Here is a 22690-nt window from a genome sequence, read left to right on the forward strand (position 1 = left end):
AATCACTCATCTTTTCTGTCCATAGTCCCTTCCTACTTTTTGTTTTTCTTGCAAACTAACATGCTTCCATACTTCCTTCCATTTGGACTTGCCTCATCCTCATTTTGATGCAATATTCTGGAATGATCTTTTCTTCTCCTGTCCTCCCTCAAGGCTTGCTTTGTCCCCCATCATCCAGTACTCTGGCAGAGTCCCTTGTGTTTCCATCCTGTAGTCATGAAAGACTGGACATGGTTCCCTTCAGCATCCATCCATCAATGCAAACTTCCTCCCCCCCCCCCCCCCCCCCCCCCAATCAGCTGCAGAGTAATAGGAGACTCTCCCTGTGCCCAGAGGGAAGAATGTCTGTTTTCATCATGCTCCCTGCTACCTGTCAGCCATGAGGCAGGAAGCTTGAAGGAGGAAGATTGAATTTGATGAGGATTCTGATTGCTGTCATTCAGTCATTGCCTTGACCCTCCTCAAGTCATCTGAGCATCCTGCCCTCCCTACTCCCATTTCCATCTCTGCTTTCTCCTTCTCCTTTTCCTCCCTCCCCTCTGGCAGTGCAGAGTCTCCTGTGAAGAAATGTAGCCTAAGGCCACTGCCAGGAGCAGAATGGAAATGTCAAAGATTGCTCAATATTCAACTCTTTTTCCTTGCACTGCCACTGGGAACCTTTTCCCTGCAAGTGTGTGAGTGATTTTTGTTCAGGCTTTATTATAAAGAATGTGACAAATTTGGCAAGAAGTGAGACTCCCATTTACATCCTGTTTAAATACCATTCATAGAGACTGAAGGCATTTCCATGTGCTTATTTTGCCAGAGAGAGCCTCTTGTCAACAGATGACTGCAGCTGTAGTACTGTTGGTTGTATTGGCTCTCTGTGGGTTTTCCATCTCGCTCCAGCTCTCCCAGTGATTGTCCAAACAGTAACGCTTCTTTGCAGGTGCCTGAACTAAGCAAAGGATCCTGAGTCACCTCCAGAAGGGACGTGCTGCACCAGGATACAGGTGGAATTGGAAGGGATATGTCTTTAGCACATGTAAACGTGAGCTAGGACAGGTCTTGGGAGAAACATTTGAGTCATATTCCAGTCAGTAGGAGGTTCTCCTAGTGAAGCTTGTCCTTTTTGCTCTCAGGTCTGTTCTGAGAGACTAATGGTACCTCTGTTGTATTTGGATTTCTGTCTGAACTATAATTTGTTGTTACTGCAAGCTATTAGAAAGATTTTTAAGGACTATGTGGAGCTGCCAAACTAAATGCCAAATACTAGGCATTTGTAGTTTGAAGGAAAGCTGCTTTCTAGTCTGAACAGTAAACAGTCTGATGGAATCTGAAGGTAAGGAACAACAATTTCTGGATAAAACAAGAACCATGCATCAAAGAGTTTCAACAACATATATGTTTATCTACAGTACACAATGACTGATATAATCTCATATCAGTCTTGTAGAAGAGAGGCAGTAATTGCTCAAGGTTAAGCCACTTTTCAGCTTTTGGTTGTTTTTTTTTTTTCTGTCCACGAAGATGAATGCCGTTGCAGAGATCAAGTGTTACACATTGTCTTGCTCTATGGATGTGACACATGATTTTACAGATGTTGTTTTCTTTTTCATCTAGTACAAACATCTTCCAGGATTTTGACTCATTTCCTTAAGTCTCTTTCAGCTGTTCAGAGAATGGCTAGAGGAAATGAGGTCTGATATCCTAATGCATTGCATTTATTGTAAGTACCCTCTCACTTTAAGTACATAACTTTACCTTTCTAAAATTTCTGAATGTCTTTCTGACTGTTCCCATGCACAAGAAACAAGTTGCAGATGTTTCTGTCCCTTGGAAACTCAGCTTCCCTAGTTGGGGCTTCTCAGCTGTAACAGAGCTTAAGGTGTTCATTGTAACTTTAGGTGGGAGAGAAGAGCTGATGCTGTGGCGTCTAAGGAAAGTGTGTTACATCTTTTGGTCATTTATTTAAAAAAATCTGAAGAGAATGCACACAGAAATTCTGAGAACTTGGCATAGAAGGAATTTTAAAATTACTAGTATTCTTCTATATTAATGTATTCTATAGTATTGTGCTTGTCTTTTTCAGTGACTTTTAGGAAACTAGAAGGTGTTTTTCCAACAGAACCCTGTTTGACACAATGAATCCTGCAAACAGTCATAAATGAACGTAATTTTACGCGTGTGAGCAGTCTTCTTGGCTGGCTGCCAAACCTAATGACAACTGAAGTGTATTGTTTGTCCACTGGCCAAGATTGCTGCCGTTAGTGATAAAAGCCTAAGGAGAGTGTAAACATCTGTGTTTGAGGGGAGAACGTGACTCCTGTTTTCTAGGGGATACCAATTAGAAAGCTCAGTAAATGTTATTTTCTCAGTGGATTTCCTCTTGGGGATTATATTGATTTATTCTGAAAACACCAGTTTTCAGATTTAATGGATTTTTAATGATATTTTTCGCGTTGCAAAAGATTTTTTTTTTTTTTTACAGCATGTCAGGCTCTTGACTTTACCAGCAAAGAGACATGTAAATAACAGAAAAAATCCTAATGTTGCTACCATGCTATGCAACTTCTGGGCTGCTCCATAGGGATCATTGCTTGAAATTGAACTAAAATGAAGCATCACTGGGTAACATTAGGAGCTACAGGGTTTTTTGTCACTGGGGGAGCTGACTGCATTCAGTGCCTATAATTTTAAATGTCATCTTGGCAGTTGAATCTGTAATCAGGTAGCACAATCAAATATCTGATATGGAGAAGAATTCTCTGGTCAACTAGGCACTGGCAGTTGTAAATCTAAGTGATAAAGAGGATGCATGGGCTGATTTAAGTTAAGAAGAGATGAGAACTGTGGCAGGCAAATGTGAAAATCAGAGAGATGCACCTCTTACAGGTTCTTTGGAAGCACGGCAAATGCCAGGTTAGTCCTGCATCTCCTGTCTTTTCCTGTCAGTCACTGTGTTAAGCTAGGCAGTGCTCCTCTGCTCCTGCTGGGTACCTGTGCTCCCCATGAGGGACCAGAGGGCTGGAGCAGGTCTCCTGTGAAGACGGGCTGAGAAAGCTGAGGATGTTCAGTCTGGAGAAGAGAAGGCTAGAGTGGATTTGTTTTACAGAAAGGCATTGTGCAAAAGCCACACAGGAAAAAGAAATTAAGCTTGGTTGATTATAACCTGTCATTCAGAGCCTGCATGCTTTGGAGGGGTGGAAAATCCCAGTGAGCTGTGTAATAGAAATGTTTTGGGTGTTCACATAGCTAGGCCATTCAGAACTAACCAGATTCCTGCTGACGGGTATCGTGAGATTTAAAACTTGCTCTTGGCTCTCTTGCTTAATCTGTTTTTTGTGCAGGAGTTAATGGCTTCACTGGATGTCACATGTTGAAGGTTTTGTCTGCAGGCCTCAGGACTGGAAACTTCATACTTTGCTGCATGAAATCTGACTTTCTCATGCATTCATCTTCTTCCTGCAGCTGGGTTTCTAAGAGACATGGCAAGGCTTCAGAAGCTTCCATAGAACTATGAGTAAGGCTGGAAGAGACCTGCAGAGATCTGGTCTGTCCCCAGCTCTTCCTTGTAGTCAGATGGAGCAGATCTCCCCACACAGACTTTCATTCTAACCTGCTCTAAGGCAGATTTGTGCTGCAGACTCTTACCACCTGTTTTTTTCTAGTAAATAAGTATTAAAGGTCAAAAGCTTCTTCTGATACTTAATCTCCCTTGCTGGTTGCCTAACTCCATCCTTTTATTCTCCTGGTCTTTTGGATATATGAACTACTCATCAACATCCTTTTTTATAATAATATTTTACACTTTGATGATATAAACCCTTCGGCTTCTCTTTTCCATGATAAACCTTTTCAGACATTTTCTTTTGGAATGTCTTTTGTAAGTCCTTCTCCTCCTTCTCTTCTCAGCACTCTTAGACTTGTTTGCATTTCTTCTAGATATGATGTGTGAAACTGACACCTGACTGCAGATGAGAAATGCAGTGTTTCCAGGTTCAATAAAATGGTCACCTCCCCCTGTACTATGTGCTTCAATTTGATTCAAAGCATTGTAAATCTGATTTTAATCATGATTTAAATCAGCCAACAGTAAGCCTCATTTTAACTGTTTTGCATTTGTACTTAATCATTTTGCAAAGAAAGGTTTAACCTCCTTTATTACCATTGAGATAGAGTTTTAATTAAATATAGCCTTTGCAGTTAATGTTATACTTACTTTGATTAATCACTGTGCCTGTATTTAAGCAATTATGTAGCTTGTTATATATACACTGATCCTGATTCTTCATGTGTATGTTTTAGTATGAAAATAGAAAATGTTGACATTTCTTGTATTAGGTAATTGATTTTTGCTGATGATTTGCATCGATTACAATGACGGAAACAAGAATTCCGAAATGTTCTTCCGTTAGATAAAAAATAGCACCACATAGAAGCCAGCCAATTCAGAAGAAAAAACTCATTGAGAAATGTTTTGAAAAAGGAATTAATGCCTGAAAGGCCTATCTGTAGTCAAAACTGGTGGCTTCTAATCACTATGCTACAAAAATTTTAGAACTAATCCATGTCATTCTCTCCTTATTCTTAGAATAGCAATGGAAAGAAACATTCATGGTTTTTTTCAGCTCCAGATCAGTCGCTCCTCTTTGAATGGACTTGTTACTTAATTGAGTTGTACTGAATGAACTGAAATAAAGAAAATATTTTCTCTGCACCTGCTAGGAAACTCCACATGTCAAAGGCTGGTTTGTTGCTGCAGCACAACCTGCCTGAAGGTGCTCAGGGGCTGACTTTGATGAATCCAGTAGTTATATTATCTTTAAAATGCTGAAAGCAAATTTACAGCTCGAATAAATTTTTACTTTTATTTTTTTAATGATTAGAGGAGCTGTAAGTTTAAATTTACATTGCTGTATTTTCAAAATCACTGTTGAGTATTTTTACCTTTTAAAACGAAAATGTACATTATAAAAACGCTGTGGTTTTACTTTTTCTTGTAATATTAAATATGCAGCTTAATAGAGTATTTTTACCTGAAATGGTTCTGGTTTTATGCCTTGTATACAATTCTGTGCTAGGACCTGATCCTGAAGCATTCATTTTTTGCTGCTCAGTGGCTGGCCGATTCTCTCTTCTTCACTTTTAATGCTTGTTTGCTATTGTCTATATCATGGAAGTGCTTTCTGGGTGAGCATAACTTTTATACTTTGAAAAAAATTGTTACCTTCCACAAAATAAAAGCTTCCTCCCATTAGTGTTCGTTTTAACACAAGCTGTTAAAGTTTCCTATTCCATAGCATGTCTGACTTCCAGGTATTATACATAAAATTGCTGACTTTGCAGTAGTATTAATGTTATCATACCTAGGATTTGAGGTATGCAGAACAATAAAAGAGGTCAAATGGAAGGAACAGAAGTAAGCCCCGTGTTTCTGGTCTCCTCCTTTATAAGCTAGATCTATTCAGAAGAGATGCTGGAATGGGATTCTCTGTTTAAGCAGGCACTCAGGCTGGACTCACATTAAGTAGTCCTATGTGTATCTTTCCTGGAGCAGGAAGAAGGACTACTTTTCAGCCAGCAGTTAACCATATATATGCAACGTATATGCAGTTTCTGATGAGGCTTTTAAGTAAACTAGAAAATAAAATACAATTTAAAAGCAAAAACTATGAGTTGGATTTCTGTGATATTGGAGAATTATTTATCTCATTGCCAGATGACTGAGGAAATGAAGCTGAATTGTCAGAAATATATCCAAGTTTCTATATTCAAAGCACTTTTAAGACAGTATCAGTGACAGATGTTGCTGGGTGGTGGTGTGATTGTCTGAGGTGAAATTTTTCACCTGAGGGTGTTCTGAGAAATGTGCCAGTGACTCCTCCAGAAACTGTCCCAGTCATAGTTTAAGAAGGTATATAAAAAGATACATATCTAATATATTGGGTACCTTACTAAAAAATTACTTACTAGATTTGGTATTGTCTGTAAAACAATGCTTTTACAACAATTTTTTACTATAATCTTAATAGAAAAGTTTAAGTGTTATTTAGACAAGGGAAATCTAAGTTCTTGCAGGCTTATAAAAATTTTCTGAATAGATGCACTTAATTTATATGTGGAAATATCCTAAAACCTGCCTCTTAAATCCTGGGTCCTGTGCCATGTGCCTGTATGACATGATGCAATGACTTGTATGTTGGTAACGCAACTATATAAATACTCTATCTTATTACTGTACCCAGAATTTTTCTCATTAATCTGTCAGTTCTTTCATTGAAGGAAAAGAGAATACAAAGTATTATGGACATAAAAGATAACTGTGTCTTTTCTGCAAAATTTGGTGAACATGTTAATCTGAAAGTCTTGTTTATTGCTGTAATCTTCTAGGAAAATGTACTGAACTAAATATCTAGAGAAAGTAAAAAGCAGTGTTCCTCTTTGTGGTATTTAATGTGGTCCATCATAAGAGCAGTGATAACATAATTATGCAATTATTGGTATATTTTCCCCTCTGGAGGCCTTATGTAGATGATTACCAGTGCACCTTTTAATGAAATTGCTACTATTTGATAAAATTACTGCCAAGACTTGAAATAATTAGAATTCACATTGCCAAAAGTCTTACATCTCCTTCCTCAGTTGAGCCTTTTCCAAATAGGCATTAATTCAGATTGCAAAGCGATTTACTGTTCTCCAGTTTTCTCGTTTCTCTTCATTAAAATTACCTTTTCACTGCATTTCAGAAAACATGCTTTCAAGCCTATGTTGCTCATTACAAGGAACATTCGTTCAAAATGGAAGTTGAAAGACACTGCACCTTTTAATGTAAATGTCAGCAAAGAGAAGTGAGAAGAAAGAGCCATTAAAGGAATAGATGGGGCGCATGACAGCTGAATATGAATACACTATGCATTAGTGTGCTTTTTCATTCCTTCTAATCATTCTCCATACTTACTTCATCATTTGTTTATTTATGTGTCTAACAGCTGACAAAACTAACCATGGGGACAGCTGGTTAATAAGTAATTTTGGAAATTAGAGGAAAGAAGGCAATAATTCAGTAGGAGTAAGAATCAGTCTAAATGTATAAATCTCAATGTTGACAAGCGCTGTGGCATACAGTTGCTCTTTTTTTTTTTTTTTTGCAAATCTACTTGTGTGTGTACATACATACATATTGAGCTGTACGCTGTGTTTCTCTTTGAATAAGAATTACCAGGTTGTTGTTAGCATTGACCATTCTAGTTTAAAAAAAAAGCCTTGCAGGTCAGTCATGCATTGGGTTTGGTTTTATTCATTAATACATTGCCTGTAGATTCCTTCCATGGTAGGAAGTTTCGGTATAAGAGACCACAGTGCATCAATGTAATATAATGAAATTAATTAATCACCTAGTGTAGGTTGTCACACATAGTGCTTCAAGATAAGTGACTGGGCTACTGTGGTACACGTAGTACTCCTTCAAAAAACAAACCCCAAAAAAACAGAAAAAGCCCCAACGCCATGACTTCTCAAAAAAGGAGGATCCAGGGAGGTACTGTACTCAGCCTTGGAAAGAAACGTGGTGTTTGATCCTGCTGTAGCCATTTAGTATGTGTGCTAAACTAGAATTATATTCAGCTACTTGTCTGCTTTTGACAAATGGCTCTATTTGCAGAGTGAGGGATGCCTGTCAGAAAGGGCAAGCTGCTCAGCAGGCAGGAACAATAGCCTGTGTGCATGGCTGGATTTTCCTCACCCCAGCAAGGGAAGTAAAGCCAGCAGGGAAGAGGAAGGTGTGTCTCTGTCTCTGGAAGGTGCAGTTGCTTCCCCCAGCCCCTGGCCTTGAGTGAGTCTTGCACTTGCATGCATAGGGCAGCTCTCACATGGTCATGTGAGGAATTTGCTCTGCTAAGCCTGCTTCTGAAGTGCTGAAGCAAAGTGCTGCTAGCTACATCACTAATTGGTGTGACAAGACCCCCTGCAGGAAGACCTGCTGGCTTCCACCCACAAGCCAGGGATTGTCCCAGGTGCCCATGATTATTCTGCCTGAAGATTCTGTGAATGTTTCTCATGGAGATAGGGATGTACAGGGTCTATAGAGCTTGCTGGATTTGGCTTCTTGATACCTGTCTCTGATCCTGGCTTTTCCTGATTCACCACACCTTGTTCTGGGGGGTGTATAACCTCTCTCCAGGTGTAGCTGAGTGTCCCCTCAGTTCTCCTGAGTGCTTTTCTCTGCAAGTGCTAAGCACCAAGTGCCTCTCACTTGTTCTGTATAGTGCCCTGCCAGGGCATGAGGTGTGTCATGGGACAGGTCCATGTAGGTGCAAGCCCAGACTATGGAGCTCAAAGGTTACCATGGGGCCTCACTGCAAAGGGGGGTGCCTCTCAGCCACAGCCTCTGTAGTTCCTCATGCTCATGCCTCCACAAATGATAAAGACAACCTTTGTTCTAACCTCCTGCCACTTCCTCTCTTGGGTTTGCCATGGGTGGGAATCAGCTGGCTGGTTCCACACTTGCTCTTTGTGTGGGAGATCTTCATTTCTCCTTGATGCTGTTTGCAGATGGAGTCAGCTTGGCTGTGCCTTTGAGTGCTGTGCTAGTGAGCTCCCGCCTCCTTCTCTCCAGAGTGCCCTTCCTCTGCCCCCTTCTCTTTGGGGGTGAGGGGGCAAGCAGGGCTGGCTGGGAAGACAGGGGTTGCCCTCATGCAGCTGGGTAAAAGTCAAAGCCCTCATTAATCCTCTACACTGGTCTACTGCTTAGTAATATATAGCTTCCAAGAATCCAAGACTTCAGAGTGAGCACTAGCTCGTGAGCTCTTTGTTTCTGCTTGGAAAACACAACACTGAAGAGTCTGTTGGTCAGCAGATAGCACCGATCCTGGAGATGGGTTAGAAACAAACCGCTTGGTTCTGCAGGAAAGCCTAATCAGCCTAGACTTAAGTATGTGTCCAGTGACAGATAATTCTTCAGTCTCTGAAAAGAAGTTGGGGCAGAGGAGACAGTCAGCAAGGATTTGTGTTGTTCAGATATGCTGAGAGTCTGTAACACTTGCAGGGACAATCAATCATGTGTTGGGTATTTTTTGGTCTATGTCTTTGAGGAAGGCACTAGTGTGGGTGTTGGTATGGATGGTTTCTTTTGCTAGCCACCTTTACCCCTACAGCCTGGCTGAAACAGGATCTGATGTAGCTTTCAGATCAAATAATTCAAAACTGACATTTGCCATTGCTAAACTTTTCATCTAGCATAAGGGAGAGTGTCTGTTTAGTGAAGTGGAACAAAACAAGTAAGCATATGATACCATCTCTCCTTTGAAAAATCTGGGAGATTTTATACATCAGAGTAAATTCAAGTTGTTTCAGTGCAATTAACATGAAAGTTTGACACTTTATATTTTTCCTTGGGGCATAAAATGGCAAGACAAAGAAAATGTAACTGAAAGGATCTTACATTCATGTCCATCATAGCATATGTCAACTGTCATAGTGGCTTTAACAAATAAGAAACGGGGTTGGAAAGGTGATTTCCTCAATTAGACCTATGTGTAAATACTCTACAGAGGATTGAGCAGGCTTCTGGCCAGGACCTCTGCAGTTGTGTAAAAGAGGTGGTTTTGCTTCTGCTCTTCTTTTAGACCTACAGGGGACTTGTGTGTCTGAAAACGCGTTCATTTTTTCCAGCAGTGCTGGGTATGCTGAAAGAGGATATTACTTCGCTGCAAGCCATGTCTTGCTGATATCCCTGGACCATTGCATCTACAGCAGTTCCACTACTTTAACTGATAAAGCATATCTCTTGTTTTTGCTCTCTTATGCTGTTGTAGATGAAAAACCACGGTGGCTGAGGTCTGTGTGATAGCCCTTGAAATGAAGCCAGTGCCCAGAATGTATAGGCACTGAAAAAAATACTCTCTCCAATTGTATCCAAGCCCCACAATCTTACGCAAAAGTTGTGGACATTTTGTCTCTTGAAGTTTAGCTCCTCTGTGCATTTATGATAGAAAAACGTTAACTGCTTTAGAAATCATGGTTAGGATCAGGTCATGGTCAGGTCACTTGTTTTTCGTTGTGCAGTGTTTGTACAGCTTAAATGATGACTATGAAGGTTATGGACAACTGCAAGAGGAAAAGGCAGATGTTCAGAGGAGCCTGCCATGCCCTTGCAATGTGTCCCAGCCCTTGGGGAGGCAGGGTGAGGGATTTGCCCTTGCTGAGCAGCAGTGAACCTGTTGGCAGGGCGGTGCCAGTCCTGTGGGCTTGGCAGAGCGGCTGGTACTGGATGTGAGCAGGTTGTGACTGCTCTGGGAAGCAGCACTGTGCCTCTGCCCTGGGAGATGTTCAACACAACTTGAAAGTGGAAGGGCGTGGGATAAGGCACAGGGTTTTTTGTTTTATTTTTCTTTGGAAGCAATCTGTTGTGTTATAGAGCTGCCACAAACTTCTTGTTCCTTTTAATGTTTAGATAAGAGTTGAAAGAGGAAGTGGTCACAGAGACACTAACCTGTTGGCCTAAGGTTGTGCAGGAAATCTGTGGCAGCGCTGGGAATAAAATCCACAGTGTTTGACTCTTCATCTTATTCCATGGCAGTCCCACATCCTTTGTTTGCTTGGCAGCTGGGTATAGTTTCCAGTTGCTTGCGAGTTTGATGTGGACTTGCACCTGATGTGTTGAGGCTGAAAAGCTCCAGCATAAACTGTATTTTTTTCCCAGGATGGTTCACTCCTTAGCCAGAGCTTTTGTTGTTTGCACATCCCTTAATTGTTACAGGAACATTCTGCTGTCCTTAATCATATCCCTGCAATTTGACCTGCATTTCCTATCAGTATTATCTAGAGCTGTTTGATTTTCTAATTCCTCCAGCTTGGTTTTCCAGATGTTCCTTCTGCATGCAGAATTCACAACTGCTGTACTCCTCCTCTTTCCTCCCTCTCCCTTCATTTTAATATATTTATATATTCTTTTTTCAGTTACACAGCCTTGTTATCAAGTGATTGTTCCCAGCATTGTAGTTTTTAACCTAAGTTTTTTATATTACAAAGAGAAGTTAGGGTTGTAGAAGTGAAGCTCTTCAGCTGTAGGACTCAAATTTAGTACACCCAAAATGGAACTTGGGCTGTCCAGCTCTGAGCGTATGAGTTTATTTTAGTTTTTCTTAAAATTGTGACTTATTTGCCATTATCAGTGTGTTTTTGTTAGCATATGTTAACTACACACTCTAGTTGCCCTTGAGGACAACTCTAGAGGGTCATCCAGAATCCCAGTGTGGTACTCTGGCTGTGCAGTGTGTGGGGAATGTTGAATGTGTCACGGTGGGATCCACAATCTGTGATCAACAGAGGGATCATCAGCACCACTTGAGACCACAGAACTCATATGATCAGAAGACAGGTTTCCTCTCTTCTTGTCCTGAGTTGTTCCTGTGGTCAGGTGGGCCTCACTGAGATGAGCACACTCAGTTGAATATTGAAGTCGTATTCCACCTCCTTTCCAAGGTGTGCTGAGGTGGAGAGAGGGTGGGGGCATGCCCAGGTGTGGGGTAGATAACAAAGTAAGGATGCATACCCACTGTTTCCCTGTCCACTGTATCCCATGGGGTTTGGCACTTGGAGATCCCTACTACCTCTAGCATATATACTGCCAACACAACTGATTCCTGAATTATGGATCTTGGTGTCGTGGCTGTGATTACATGGTTGATGTTACTGGAGTCCATAAGAGCAACAGGGGGCCTGGAAAGAGCCCCATCACTCGGGTGCCATGCAAATGGAGCAGTCTCAGACATGAGTCTGAGAAAAGATGAGCAGAGAGCAGATGGACACATGCTGTGGGGATTAGTGCACTGGATTACAAGTTGTTAGTTAAACTCTCAGATTTCTGTCACTTAATTATTCCTCCAAAAAGAAGATACAAAGTCATTTTCATCTTTCTAAATACCATTTTAATTCTCTTTTTAAAGACAGATGATATTTTGGTGCGTAATAGGAAGCGAATCTAATAGTCATTGTGTTTACAACCGGTTGTCCCTACACTGTCATAGTTTTTTTGAAGAGACATTATTTTCAGAAGGCAAGAGGAAAAAACCCTTTACACTCTGGGAATCCTTTACACAAGGCATTATTGAATTTGTAAGTCGTTTTGCAGAGAAATCATAGACTGCACAAAAGGAACAATAGCAAAACAATCTCGAAATATGAGTGATACTTCACCACATTGTGCTAGTGTTCTCTTTTTTTTTTTTCACCTCTGCTACATAATGTATTTCTTGTGCCTCTGGACAGGTCAGGCTGTGTTGTTTACTACCTTTAAAAACTTACCAATAACTTGCTGGATAGTCCTGCTAGTAAGTGTTGCAAAGACTTGAACTCCTAATCGGAATGGATAGGATGAGGGCTAGAGGAAAGAGTAGATAAGAGTCATAAGCATTCCATAAAAATATGAAATTACGCTTTTCTAATCTTTCTGGCAATTACTTTTTGTGGGATACTGTTTTATCTGTTAAGTCATGTGAGTTTATGTAGGAGATTAGTGGAACTTACGGAAAAATTCTGGTAGTGCTGGAAAAACATGCAGTAGTGGACTTGTCTGTTGGGTTTAGCACTGGTAAATCTTCACTGGAGGGAGATGGGGACAGAACAAGGGCTTCCTCCAAAGCCCAGACCAAAAAGTAATTAGTCTCTGCAGGTGGTCTGGCCATCCTTTGCTTCCTACTCTGTGGTGGATTTGTCAGGAAGAGGAGCAGTTACCTGACCTGGTCTTAATCCCGTATATACCTTAAGAACCACTAAAGCTGTGAGATGAGTGAATTAAGTCTGGAGTGTATAACCTCATGCCAAGTAATTATCCGATTGTTTTTCCTGAATGTCTGTTGTTATCTGTGTGGGTAGGGAAATTCAGCCTCTGAATGGAGCTGCAGAGTGTGGTTTTGCATGCAAGTGGAGTTGGGTTTTGAGAAATGTTCCCCCTGGCTGAGGCATGGCTGTTACACATCCAGTCTGTGCTGTCCATCAGAGGGATATGGTGGTGAGTGTTTGTAGGACTATCGAGCTGGCCTTCATAAGGGGAAGGGTTTGTTACTGCAGAACCTGTCAGCATTTACACACAACACAGTGATGTGTATGGTTTGACAAATCCATCCTTAGGAGGTCAATTATGACTTCAATCTTTACACTGCTACCTTTAATGGGTCCTTTTTTCCTCTGCAAACCTGTTGGTGCTACCCTACACTTGACCTTGCCACAGCCTGTGCCCTAGGGTTGGGTGCTTAGGTGGGTTTGGGAAGGAGGAGAAGCCTGATGTCTGTCTGCTGGACTTCACAGGCCGGTTTTGTCTGGGCAGTTTGGAGCCTGCACTTGCCCCGTGTGTCATTATTGGGTGGGGAAATACCCAGGAGGGAAGTGGAGGGAGCAGTTCAGCCAGCCAGGCTGGCTTGGCATTTCCTCAGGGGCAAGTAAATGAGTTTGTTCTCCGTGTAGCTCTGGACACTTGGAATGAAGCCACCTCGTGCTGCAGCTGAGGCTGCTGCCGAAAGAGAAGGAGCAGAGCTGGGGCCAGCAGGCTGCTGTGCTCATCCCCGCTGCCTGCGCCGTGCCAGGCCTTGGGAGCTGAGGTCAGGCCACAGCAGCACGTCACCTTGTGCTGGTGAGGGAGGCTGCCCTGTGGTGTGATGAGGGCACACACACGCTGGTGTTTGCTCCATGACAGGGTCTCTGTGACCTGCCCAGGACTGTGCTCCTCGAGACACTGGGCAGTGGGGGCTATCCCAGTCCAGCACCTCCCTGGCAGGGCCCAAGCTGAGACCTTGCTGGCTGCAGGCATGGAGTGATGACAGTGAAGGTTGTCCACATCTGTGGTGTTGCATTTTAGTTAAATGGTATGATCTGTCACCCCCCTGAAAATGTGCAGTTTATCTCAAACCTTTGGTCCTGCCCTGAAGTCTCATGTATCTGTAATCCCATTGGCCCAAATCTTATTCCGCGCGCACTTTGAATCTCCCTGTTAAGCCGTGCGAGGCACACCAGACTCTCTTGGCCGTTCCCTCCCTAGGCTGTCCCCCGAGTTCTCCCTCTCTCTCCCCCTCCCCCCCCCGCTTTTCCCCTTCTCCCTCAGTAACCATGCTGCTCCTGGGGGTGGGACCCCCAATAAACCCTCATCTAATCAGTACCCTCGGAAGCTGTGTGGAGTCTCTTTGCCTGCCTGCTGCCATCAGCCAACACTCAGCTTAGGGGGGACTCCTCGGGAAGCCCCCCCAAACGAACTGCAACACACATCTTCTGCTTTCTCGATCCTGACTCATCATTAAGGTAGTGCCAGGATACCTATACCACACCACGCTTTTGCTGTTTTATGCAGCTCATGCGATTTGTCACCTGAACTGCCCTGTGGTCTGTGGGGAGTGAGCAGAGCAGTTTTCCAAAGAGGTCCCCATGAAGGACCTGTTGTTCAGGAGCCCTTCTCAGAGGTCATTGCCCTCTGTCTTCTCACATGCCAGAAGTTCTGGCTCTGATCTGAGGGGTTTGAAAATCAGAGGTCTTCTTGCCTCAGCCCTGCTGTCGGGCACCTCTTTGCCTAGGGCAAAGGATTTTTCCAACTTTCCTGTTTACCATTCCACTGCTGACTGGCACTTGTTCTTCGGAGATCATGGACTTCCTCTCTTCTTGTTTGAGCTACTTACCACAGCTTAGACACACACCTGCACTTTGAGGTAGCAGATCTGAAATTAAAAGTTGCTTTTTTCTGCCTTTTTCTGGCAATTTTTATTTCTAGGATGGTTGTTTATGCGTTCAGTCATGGAAGCATATATGCAGGATTAGTAGATCTCATGTGGAAAATTGCTTGGTGACACTGGAACAATCAATGCCAGTTGAGTTTAACACTGATAAATTCTAATTCCAAGGAGGGCTCCTTTCAGACTACAAACAAACAAAGTAATTAGTCTCTGCAGGTGGTCTGGCCATCCTTTGCTTCCTACTCTGTGGTGGATTTGTCAGGAAGAGGAGCAGTTACCTGACTGGGTCTTAATCCCGTATATACCTTAAGAACCACTAAAGCTGTGAGATGAGTGAATTAAGTCTGGAGTGTATAACCTCATGCCAAGTAATTATCCGATTGTTTTTCCTGAATGTCTGTTGTTATCTGTGTGGGTAGGGAAATTCAGCCTCTGAATGGAGCTGCAGAGTGTGGTTTTGCATGCAAGTAGCATTTTCACTGGTGTGACTCTGCTACTACACACGAATGTTGTACAGTCTTGTGTGGCATGAGCAAGCAGCACAGTTATTGTGAGCTAAGGATTACTCGTAGCACTGAAGAGCTAGTCTAAAAGGGGAAGGGTTTGTTACTGCAAGATCACCTCAATACTTGCCTGTGTTCTTCTGATATTCAAGTAGGTCCGAAACAGTGAGAATTTATCTGGATTTTTGACTTTGAACTCCATTTTTGTAGGCTCATTAAGACTTTGAAACCATGGGTGTGCTAACTCAGCAACCCCCTGATTGGTTTGCCCTGACAGTAGAGCTAAGGAAGCCTAAATGTGCTCCTTTCTCTGTGTAGACAGTTGGGAACTGGTTGGGAGCTGTGAACTGGAGCTGCTAATTTTACAGGAGTTTATTTTGTGAGAACATTTAAAACATTGTGTTAGGGGGTGTTCAGTGAAAAAGAAGCTAAATAGTCAATTAGAGCAGCTTTGGAGACTGGGAGATTGGTGCTTCAGTGAAACTAATTTGGTAGCATTGGGATGGAAACTTGAACATTTTGCATGGTTTTTTGTGTAAGAAATGTTGAATTGGCGCTTCAGGTAAAGAAACAAACAAGTATGGAAAGCATGTTCTGATGCCTTCATTAAACTGGACACTTCTAATTCAAGAGTATGAGTGGAGCATCTGAATATATGAGAGAGCAGTTATAAAAAGATAACTGTTGAGCAAGGAAACTTTAGTTCTTGGCAACATACTGAGTAAATGACAAAGAATGATTAAAAGTGCTGCCATGTAGGATCAGACTCATATGTTCTTGAATTTAATTTTTAAATAGCTTGGGTCTGTTCCCATTCAAAAGCCAAAACATTGCAGAAAGTGATGCATCTGAAACTTTACTTTCCAAAGGTTTTTTAGAGGCCGGTTTCCACCTGCACTGTTATTTTCTCTGTGTGCCAAAGGTCTTACAAGCCAAAAGGTGTCTGTAGAATTGCACAGTGCCATTGCAGCTTAGTATTTTTAAGAAAGAAATCCAAAGTATTAGTTGCACATATACAGCTATAAATAATAATTTAACTGCTGAAAAAAAGCAGAGTGTTGTATTGACAGACACTCTATTTTGTGCTTTTTTTTTTCCAGGTGGTGCACTGTCCCATGTACGGGTTGTGAATAAAGGGGAGGAATTAAGGCTGCCGTGCAATGAGGAGGGACCTGTGACCTGGAATTTCCAGAACTCAGACCCATCGGCAAAAGCAAGGAGTTCCAACGAGAAAGAGTGGTACACCAAAAATGCAACAGTCAGAGACATAGGCAGATACACGTGCAGAAGCAAAGGGAGTATTGTCTCCTCTTATTATGTTTTTGTTAAAGGTAAATATCAATGAAGGCATTATTTGTGTTTCTCACCCCTCCCCTTACACCCCCCCCCCCCCACCTCCCTTCCATCTCCACTCCCAAAATAATAGGACAATAAATGTTGGAGGATGGGCTGAATTTGAAGTACAGCAGGAGAACAAAATCTAGTAGAATAAATCTTTCTCCCTATCCAGTAGGAAGAAACCTCATTCTCTGCTTTGCTTGCAATGGTCTTTATCAGCAGCACAAAGTTCTGGATGAGTTCCTCTTTACATCCCCATTAATTTTGTGGTAAAGCTTATCCAAGCTCCCTTTCTAGATACTACCTAAGTGACCTGATTCTGTTGTATGAGTCAGTTATACAGTGAAGAAGCAAGAAATACGTAGAAATGTCTTTTTAATTCTGTGCCATCCATCACTGTGGAGTCATGTAAAGTTTGGTCCTAAGCTTTTAATTTACTGAGGCAGTCAGCCTGAAGGATTTGGTCTTTCGAGACTGTGCTCCCAGGCCTAAGCTAGCAAACATTGATGATTCCTCTGCCTTCAGCTTCTGATCTACCTTGTGACTGATCAGAAATGTCTCAGACAGGGAAAAAAGTCCTTCTGCTCTGACACATTTCTCATCCTTTATTGCTCTTCTTTGTGCAGTGTTTTCTTCAGATTTCTTCTCTGCTGATGTATGTCTGCATCAGCTGCCCCAGAGCTCACAGTTTACCGTGCCTGGCACTTTTCCAGGAAAACAGTTACTTCGCTTCTCCTTCACATAGCTCTGGTGGTCTTCCTAACCTGTTGATGGAAAAAAGTCCTACGGCATCATTCTTGAAGACAGCATTCCTTGACCAGCAGGGGTTGTCTCAAAGAGCTCCCTCTGAACCCTACTAGTCCTTTGAGAATTACTGCAAGGTTGTTCTCCAAGACAGGGAGATACAAGCACAGCACAGGTTATTTTCATGAGGGAAGATGTCTGGCATAGCAGCCACATAATTTAAAGAGTGCTCCTTTAACTGCTCCTGAGTTCTCCAAATAGCCATTCAGCTACCATGGATAAGTTTTCTGTTTTTCTCTGAGACTGTGACTAAAGGAAATCTGACAAGTATTTTACCTACATGTGGTAAACAATCTTCACTTTACCTACCCTGATTGTTTTTCTGGAAGGTTATGGTAATTATCTCAGATAGCTATGATCATAGAGATGTTTTTGCCTTCCTTTACATGAGTGACTCCTTCATGACTCCTTCACTTCAGGATTGCAGGCAGCTCTCCTGAGCAAGCTTACCAAAGCATCAGTGAAGTTGTGTGGCCCTCGTGCAACACGTCACTATCTTTTTTCTCAGTTGTGTACAAAATGTGCAACCTTAACTTTGTCAAGTTCCTGGCAGTGAAATAAGTATGTTTGTGAGGTTGACCATCATTTTGCATCAGGCATGGTTTAATGACATCTTACCTCACCTGCAAGATGCTGCCATATGCTCTGCTGCTTGTGGGGTTGCCACAAACACCCCATTATACTTTTCCGCTTGTAAAGTGGAGTGAAGAGAGGGCAGGACCAAGATCCTTGATCCTACATAGTGACATCTAAAATGGTGGCATCTGTTGATATCTTGTGTTCTTCTGACGATACTAAATCCAAATTTCTCCTGTTTCTGTGACCCAGAATGACACAGCGATGACAGACTGTGGATGTGTACCTGCTTCACCTTTCTCTTTGGGCAGAAAGTACTTGTGTTGTATCTAAAAAGCATATTTTTTCCTGATCCAAGCAAGCCTACTTCAGACTCCTGCATAAGAGAGAAAAATCTCTTAATTTTGATCTCAAGTTTTTTAGATAGAAGCACTGATAAGCACTGTGTTGGAAACCTGTGGTATGTCCAGAAGGCAGGTACAACCCAAGACGTCCATGGGGTAGAAGGCCATGAAAGGAAGAACATGACCATGAGCAGCCTTGTTTGACTGGATACTCTATAAGAAGTCCTTTCATGTCTTCTTACTCTGCTGTTCCCTTCCAGATGGGGATTGAGGATGCAAGGGGAGCACCTCAGCAATTCTGCTTGCTCCAGTCAAGGCCTTGCCTGCAATTTCAGCTGTTAGTGAAACAGGTCTTTGTTCCTGCTATTTTCAAAAATTTCTTTCTTTTTTTTTTGGTAGTTGTCGGGAGCCATACTTTCTGCCTAATGAAGGTATCTTGGTTCAGTCCATACTGGAGAAAGGGGCACTGAGTAGAGAGCAATCAGTTATGTGTGTTAGCAGGGACATTTAGATGAGTACTTTTAATCCATGCTCTTCCTGCTCAGCAGTGACAGCTAATCATAGCATTTCTTTTAAGATCTCTGTGTGCAAAATGTCAGATTTTGGTTCTGTTCAGAAATTATTTAGGTATTTTTTTTTTTCATTTCTTAGTAATCTTCATCCTCTAATTCTAAACTGATGCTTCAAAACCTGTGGAGGCTTTCTTGAGTGGTAATATCAAATTCAGCTAAAGCTACGCCCTCATGCTAGGCTATAAACCAGACAGTAACTTCTCTGTTACTGATGTAGTGAATTGCTTACATAAACATCCCAGGCTTCATTTTCAGTCTGGTACTTCTTGTCTTAAACCAAATGCACATTGTCCATCATCTTAAACAAATTCTCTCAGTCTTCCTCGATAAGCCATGGTTTGTTGATCTCTAATCATTCAAGTTGTAAGCATGTTTGCAAAAAAAGAAAGAAAACTTTTATCTCTGTTTTTGTTTTTCAAATTCATTCTACTCTGTAGAGAGGGCAGATGGAATCTCAAATAAACTTTACAGAGTGTTTGTCATCACACATTCCTTTATTTGTGTGTTTGCCAGCTTCTTAGCATTTCAAGGTCATGACATATGGCACGGCTTAGGCTTGGACATAGGCTTCAACTTTGGTTGTAGAAGTGTTTAAAGTACTGTATGTTTGTGTGCTGTGGTTGGCTGAGATGAAATGCTATAGGAAAATTACCTTGTAAAAGATTGCATGATTATTTTTCAATCAGATGTGCTGTTTGTATGCCCAGTTTTTCTTCTAAGGAGGCTAAAAATAATCTCTGCTTTCAGGGAGCGGAGAGAAAGAGAGAAGTTGTTTGCTGCTTCCTCTGGTAGCAATGTGTGTTCATTTAGATTATGTATTTTACAGAAGTGAAAACCATAATTTAGGTGCTTTTCAACTTCCATTTGCTCATAAATTTCTTTCAAATCCTCCCGTGGGCATGAAACCTTACAGCCCTGCCACTAGCTAAAGCAAATTACTTCTAGTGGTCTGTGAAAATCTGTTTACTGTTGTGGGGATATTTTGGACCTAAACAAGGCAAAAAAAAATGCCCTCCATCTCCAAATAAAAAAGCAGTAAGATTATTTTTAGTGCACATAATTCTTTAGTGTGTCTGGTATTGAATGCTACTGCACGTCTCCTGTCATGCTGCTCTTTTAGGAGAAAATTTTATCTCTCTTGGTAAACACGAATTAGGCAATACTCAGTTTTACTGGCTGAAAGTAAAACTTTCTTTGACAAGTGCCCAGTTGTAGAGTTAGGATAATCAGAAGTTCCCATGCCAGCTTGTCTGACAGATCTTTGTGTTTCTTCACAGATCCAAATGTGCTCTTCCTTGTTGATTCTCTGATCTATGGAAAAGAAGACAGTGACATCCTGCTAGTGTGCCCACTAACAGATCCAAATGTTACGAATTTCACACTGAAAAGATGTGATGGCAAACGTCTCCCCAAAAATATGACGTTCATTCCCAATCCCCAGAAAGGCATTGTTATAAAGAACGTACAGAGGTCGTTCAAGGGCTGCTACCAGTGCTTGGCCAAACACAATGGAGTTCAGAAGATATCAGAGAAGATTTTCTTGAATGTGAGACCAGGTAACACAGGATTTTTGCCTTCTTGTAGAGAACTTGATTCCCAGGAGGTATAGAGAAAAGCTGTGAAACCCCACTTCTGTCCAAAGGAAAGTGGTGAGCTTAGAAAGCTTGTTTTGGGCAAGTTGTGTCGGGGCACAGATTGATCTCATGACACTTGGCTTGTGGCTCTGCTCAGAAGTTTTGGCCATGATGAGCTTTATTTTCTGTTCCTGGTGATTTCCAGACATTTGTTTTCACACCTCAAGACGTGTGGTTATGCTGTTAAATTTTGAGGGCAAACCAGCATCCTGAGGTTTGTACAGGTTTATGCAGGCAAAATTATTTCAGCGCCTGACTCCTGTGTCTGTTGCACACAAGTGACAGTAGAAGAAACTGATAAATGGCATTGACGAATAGAGGTTTGGTGGAGATGCAGAGCTTGTGAAAGGAGGTTTTTGTCTTCATATTATTGAGTGAAGATGGTCACAGCAGCAGCTGTGTGCACAGATGATGATGGGGAGTGCATTGTGGCTGAGCTGCTACATGCAGCACTACGCTTGGCAAACCTGTTGGTGCTACCCTACACTTGACCTTGCCACAGCCTGTGCCCTAGGGTTGGGTGCTTAGGTGGGTTTGGGAAGGAGGAGAAGCCTGATGTCTGTCTGCTGGACTTCACAGGCCGGTTTTGTCTGGGCAGTTTGGAGCCTGCACTTGCCCCGTGTGTCATTATTGGGTGGGGAAATACCCAGGAGGGAAGTGGAGGGAGCAGTTCAGCCAGCCAGGCTGGCTTGGCATTTCCTCAGGGGCAAGTAAATGAGTTTGTTCTCCGTGTAGCTCTGGACACTTGGAATGAAGCCACCTCGTGCTGCAGCTGAGGCTGCTGCCGAAAGAGAAGGAGCAGAGCTGGGGCCAGCAGGCTGCTGTGCTCATCCCCGCTGCCTGCGCCGTGCCAGGCCTTGGGAGCTGAGGCCAGGCCACAGCAGCACGTCACCTTGTGCTGGTGAGGGAGGCTGCCCTGTGGTGTGATGAGGGCACACACACGCTGGTGTTTGCTCCATGGCAGGGTCTCTGTGACCTGCCCATTCTATTTGGAGGTGGGGCAAGAGGTTGAGGAGTGAGGACCATCTCAAGTGTGAGTTTACTTTGGCAACTTTAAGTCTTTTTGTTCTGTTGATTTGGAAATTCGGCATTGTCACCCTCAGTATTGTAATTACTGTGCTGTAGAGTTTGATCCTTGCTGAGTTCATCAAGTAAAACTCTCACTTTCTCCTTGGCTCAACATTTAAATGCATTGGAGATGCTTTGGTGGATAATGATTTTGTAGTTACAACCACAGCACTCAGACCCCCAGATGTGAGCTTCTGGTACAGAAAGACTGAAGAGACATCCATGAAACAGGGAGCTGTGCAGGAGGACTGAAACACACAGCAGCTATGATAGCACAGGGTGTGTTTATGTACAGCCCTTCTCAAAACAATGAGAGGCTTTATGGACTTAGGGCTTTTTTTTGGATGTCCAGAGATGTTTCTGGCAGATGAGAACACAGAATGCCTTCTGCGCTGCCATCCTTCTGTCACTTGGGTACTGCTGATTGCTGAGGGGGATTTTTGTGTGAGCCTTTATATCTAAAGAGAGCAAACATGTTTCTTTGCTCTCTTCTGTAGCTTCTTTCAGCAACATGAGGAAAACATTATTTTTAAAGTACGAATGGCTGAGAAGCATGGGGTTTTCCTAAGCTTTGTACAATTTACGTAAGATAACTACAAAAGTTGTGTCAGAGGCAGAAGGAGAGTCTGAAAGACTTTGTCTAATACATGCCACATTCACAGTCTGTCTTCTGTGTGAAAGCCCTAGAGCAAAGTTAACTGGAGTTTGATAAAAGAGGAAAATTTGAAGAAAGGATAAAGAAAATAGAAAAGCAAACCGTGAGGGGAACAGAGGAAGAGTTGAAGAGCTTTGCAGAAGCTGGAGACACATAGTCCTCAGATTCACCTGACTGTTGACAAAAGACATAGTGAAGCAGAACAGGGTACGGCTACCCCACGTCTGCATGTCACCACCTGCTTCTTGAGTGACAAACTGTGAGCCACCACTGTAAGCAGAGGTTGTGGTGCTTTCAGGCACAGGTGTGCAGAATTCCTTGAGCTGTACCTGTCCTTCTTAGGCTGTCCATCAGGAGCTTTTCAGGAACCTGTCAGACAGTACTTTCTGTTGGCTGTAATGTTTTGTAATTAAAATCTGCAGTTAGTGCTGGGCTGCTGTTCTTCAGTGACTGATCCTCACCATGTTTTCAGTTCCAGAGTGCTACTTTTTAATCACTGT

At 42.4% G+C, this 22690-nt stretch overlaps 1 protein-coding gene across 2 annotated transcripts in view; it reads left to right on the forward strand.

The window, feature by feature from the left end:
• The window catches only part of KIT (KIT proto-oncogene, receptor tyrosine kinase), a 58397-nt gene that overhangs the window by 2101 nt on the left and 33606 nt on the right, over nt 1-22690 (forward strand). For both annotated transcript variants that reach the window (XM_041458799.1, XM_041458808.1), the window contains exons 2-3: nt 16300-16530; nt 20111-20389. In XM_041458799.1, coding sequence (XP_041314733.1) covers nt 16300-16530; nt 20111-20389 — 510 coding nt within the window. The remainder of the gene's footprint in view (nt 1-16299; nt 16531-20110; nt 20390-22690) is intronic.

Source organism: Pyrgilauda ruficollis, unplaced genomic scaffold, assembly GCF_017590135.1.
Source record: "Pyrgilauda ruficollis isolate IOZ18807 unplaced genomic scaffold, ASM1759013v1 scaffold1, whole genome shotgun sequence".
NCBI lineage: Eukaryota > Metazoa > Chordata > Aves > Passeriformes > Passeridae > Pyrgilauda > Pyrgilauda ruficollis.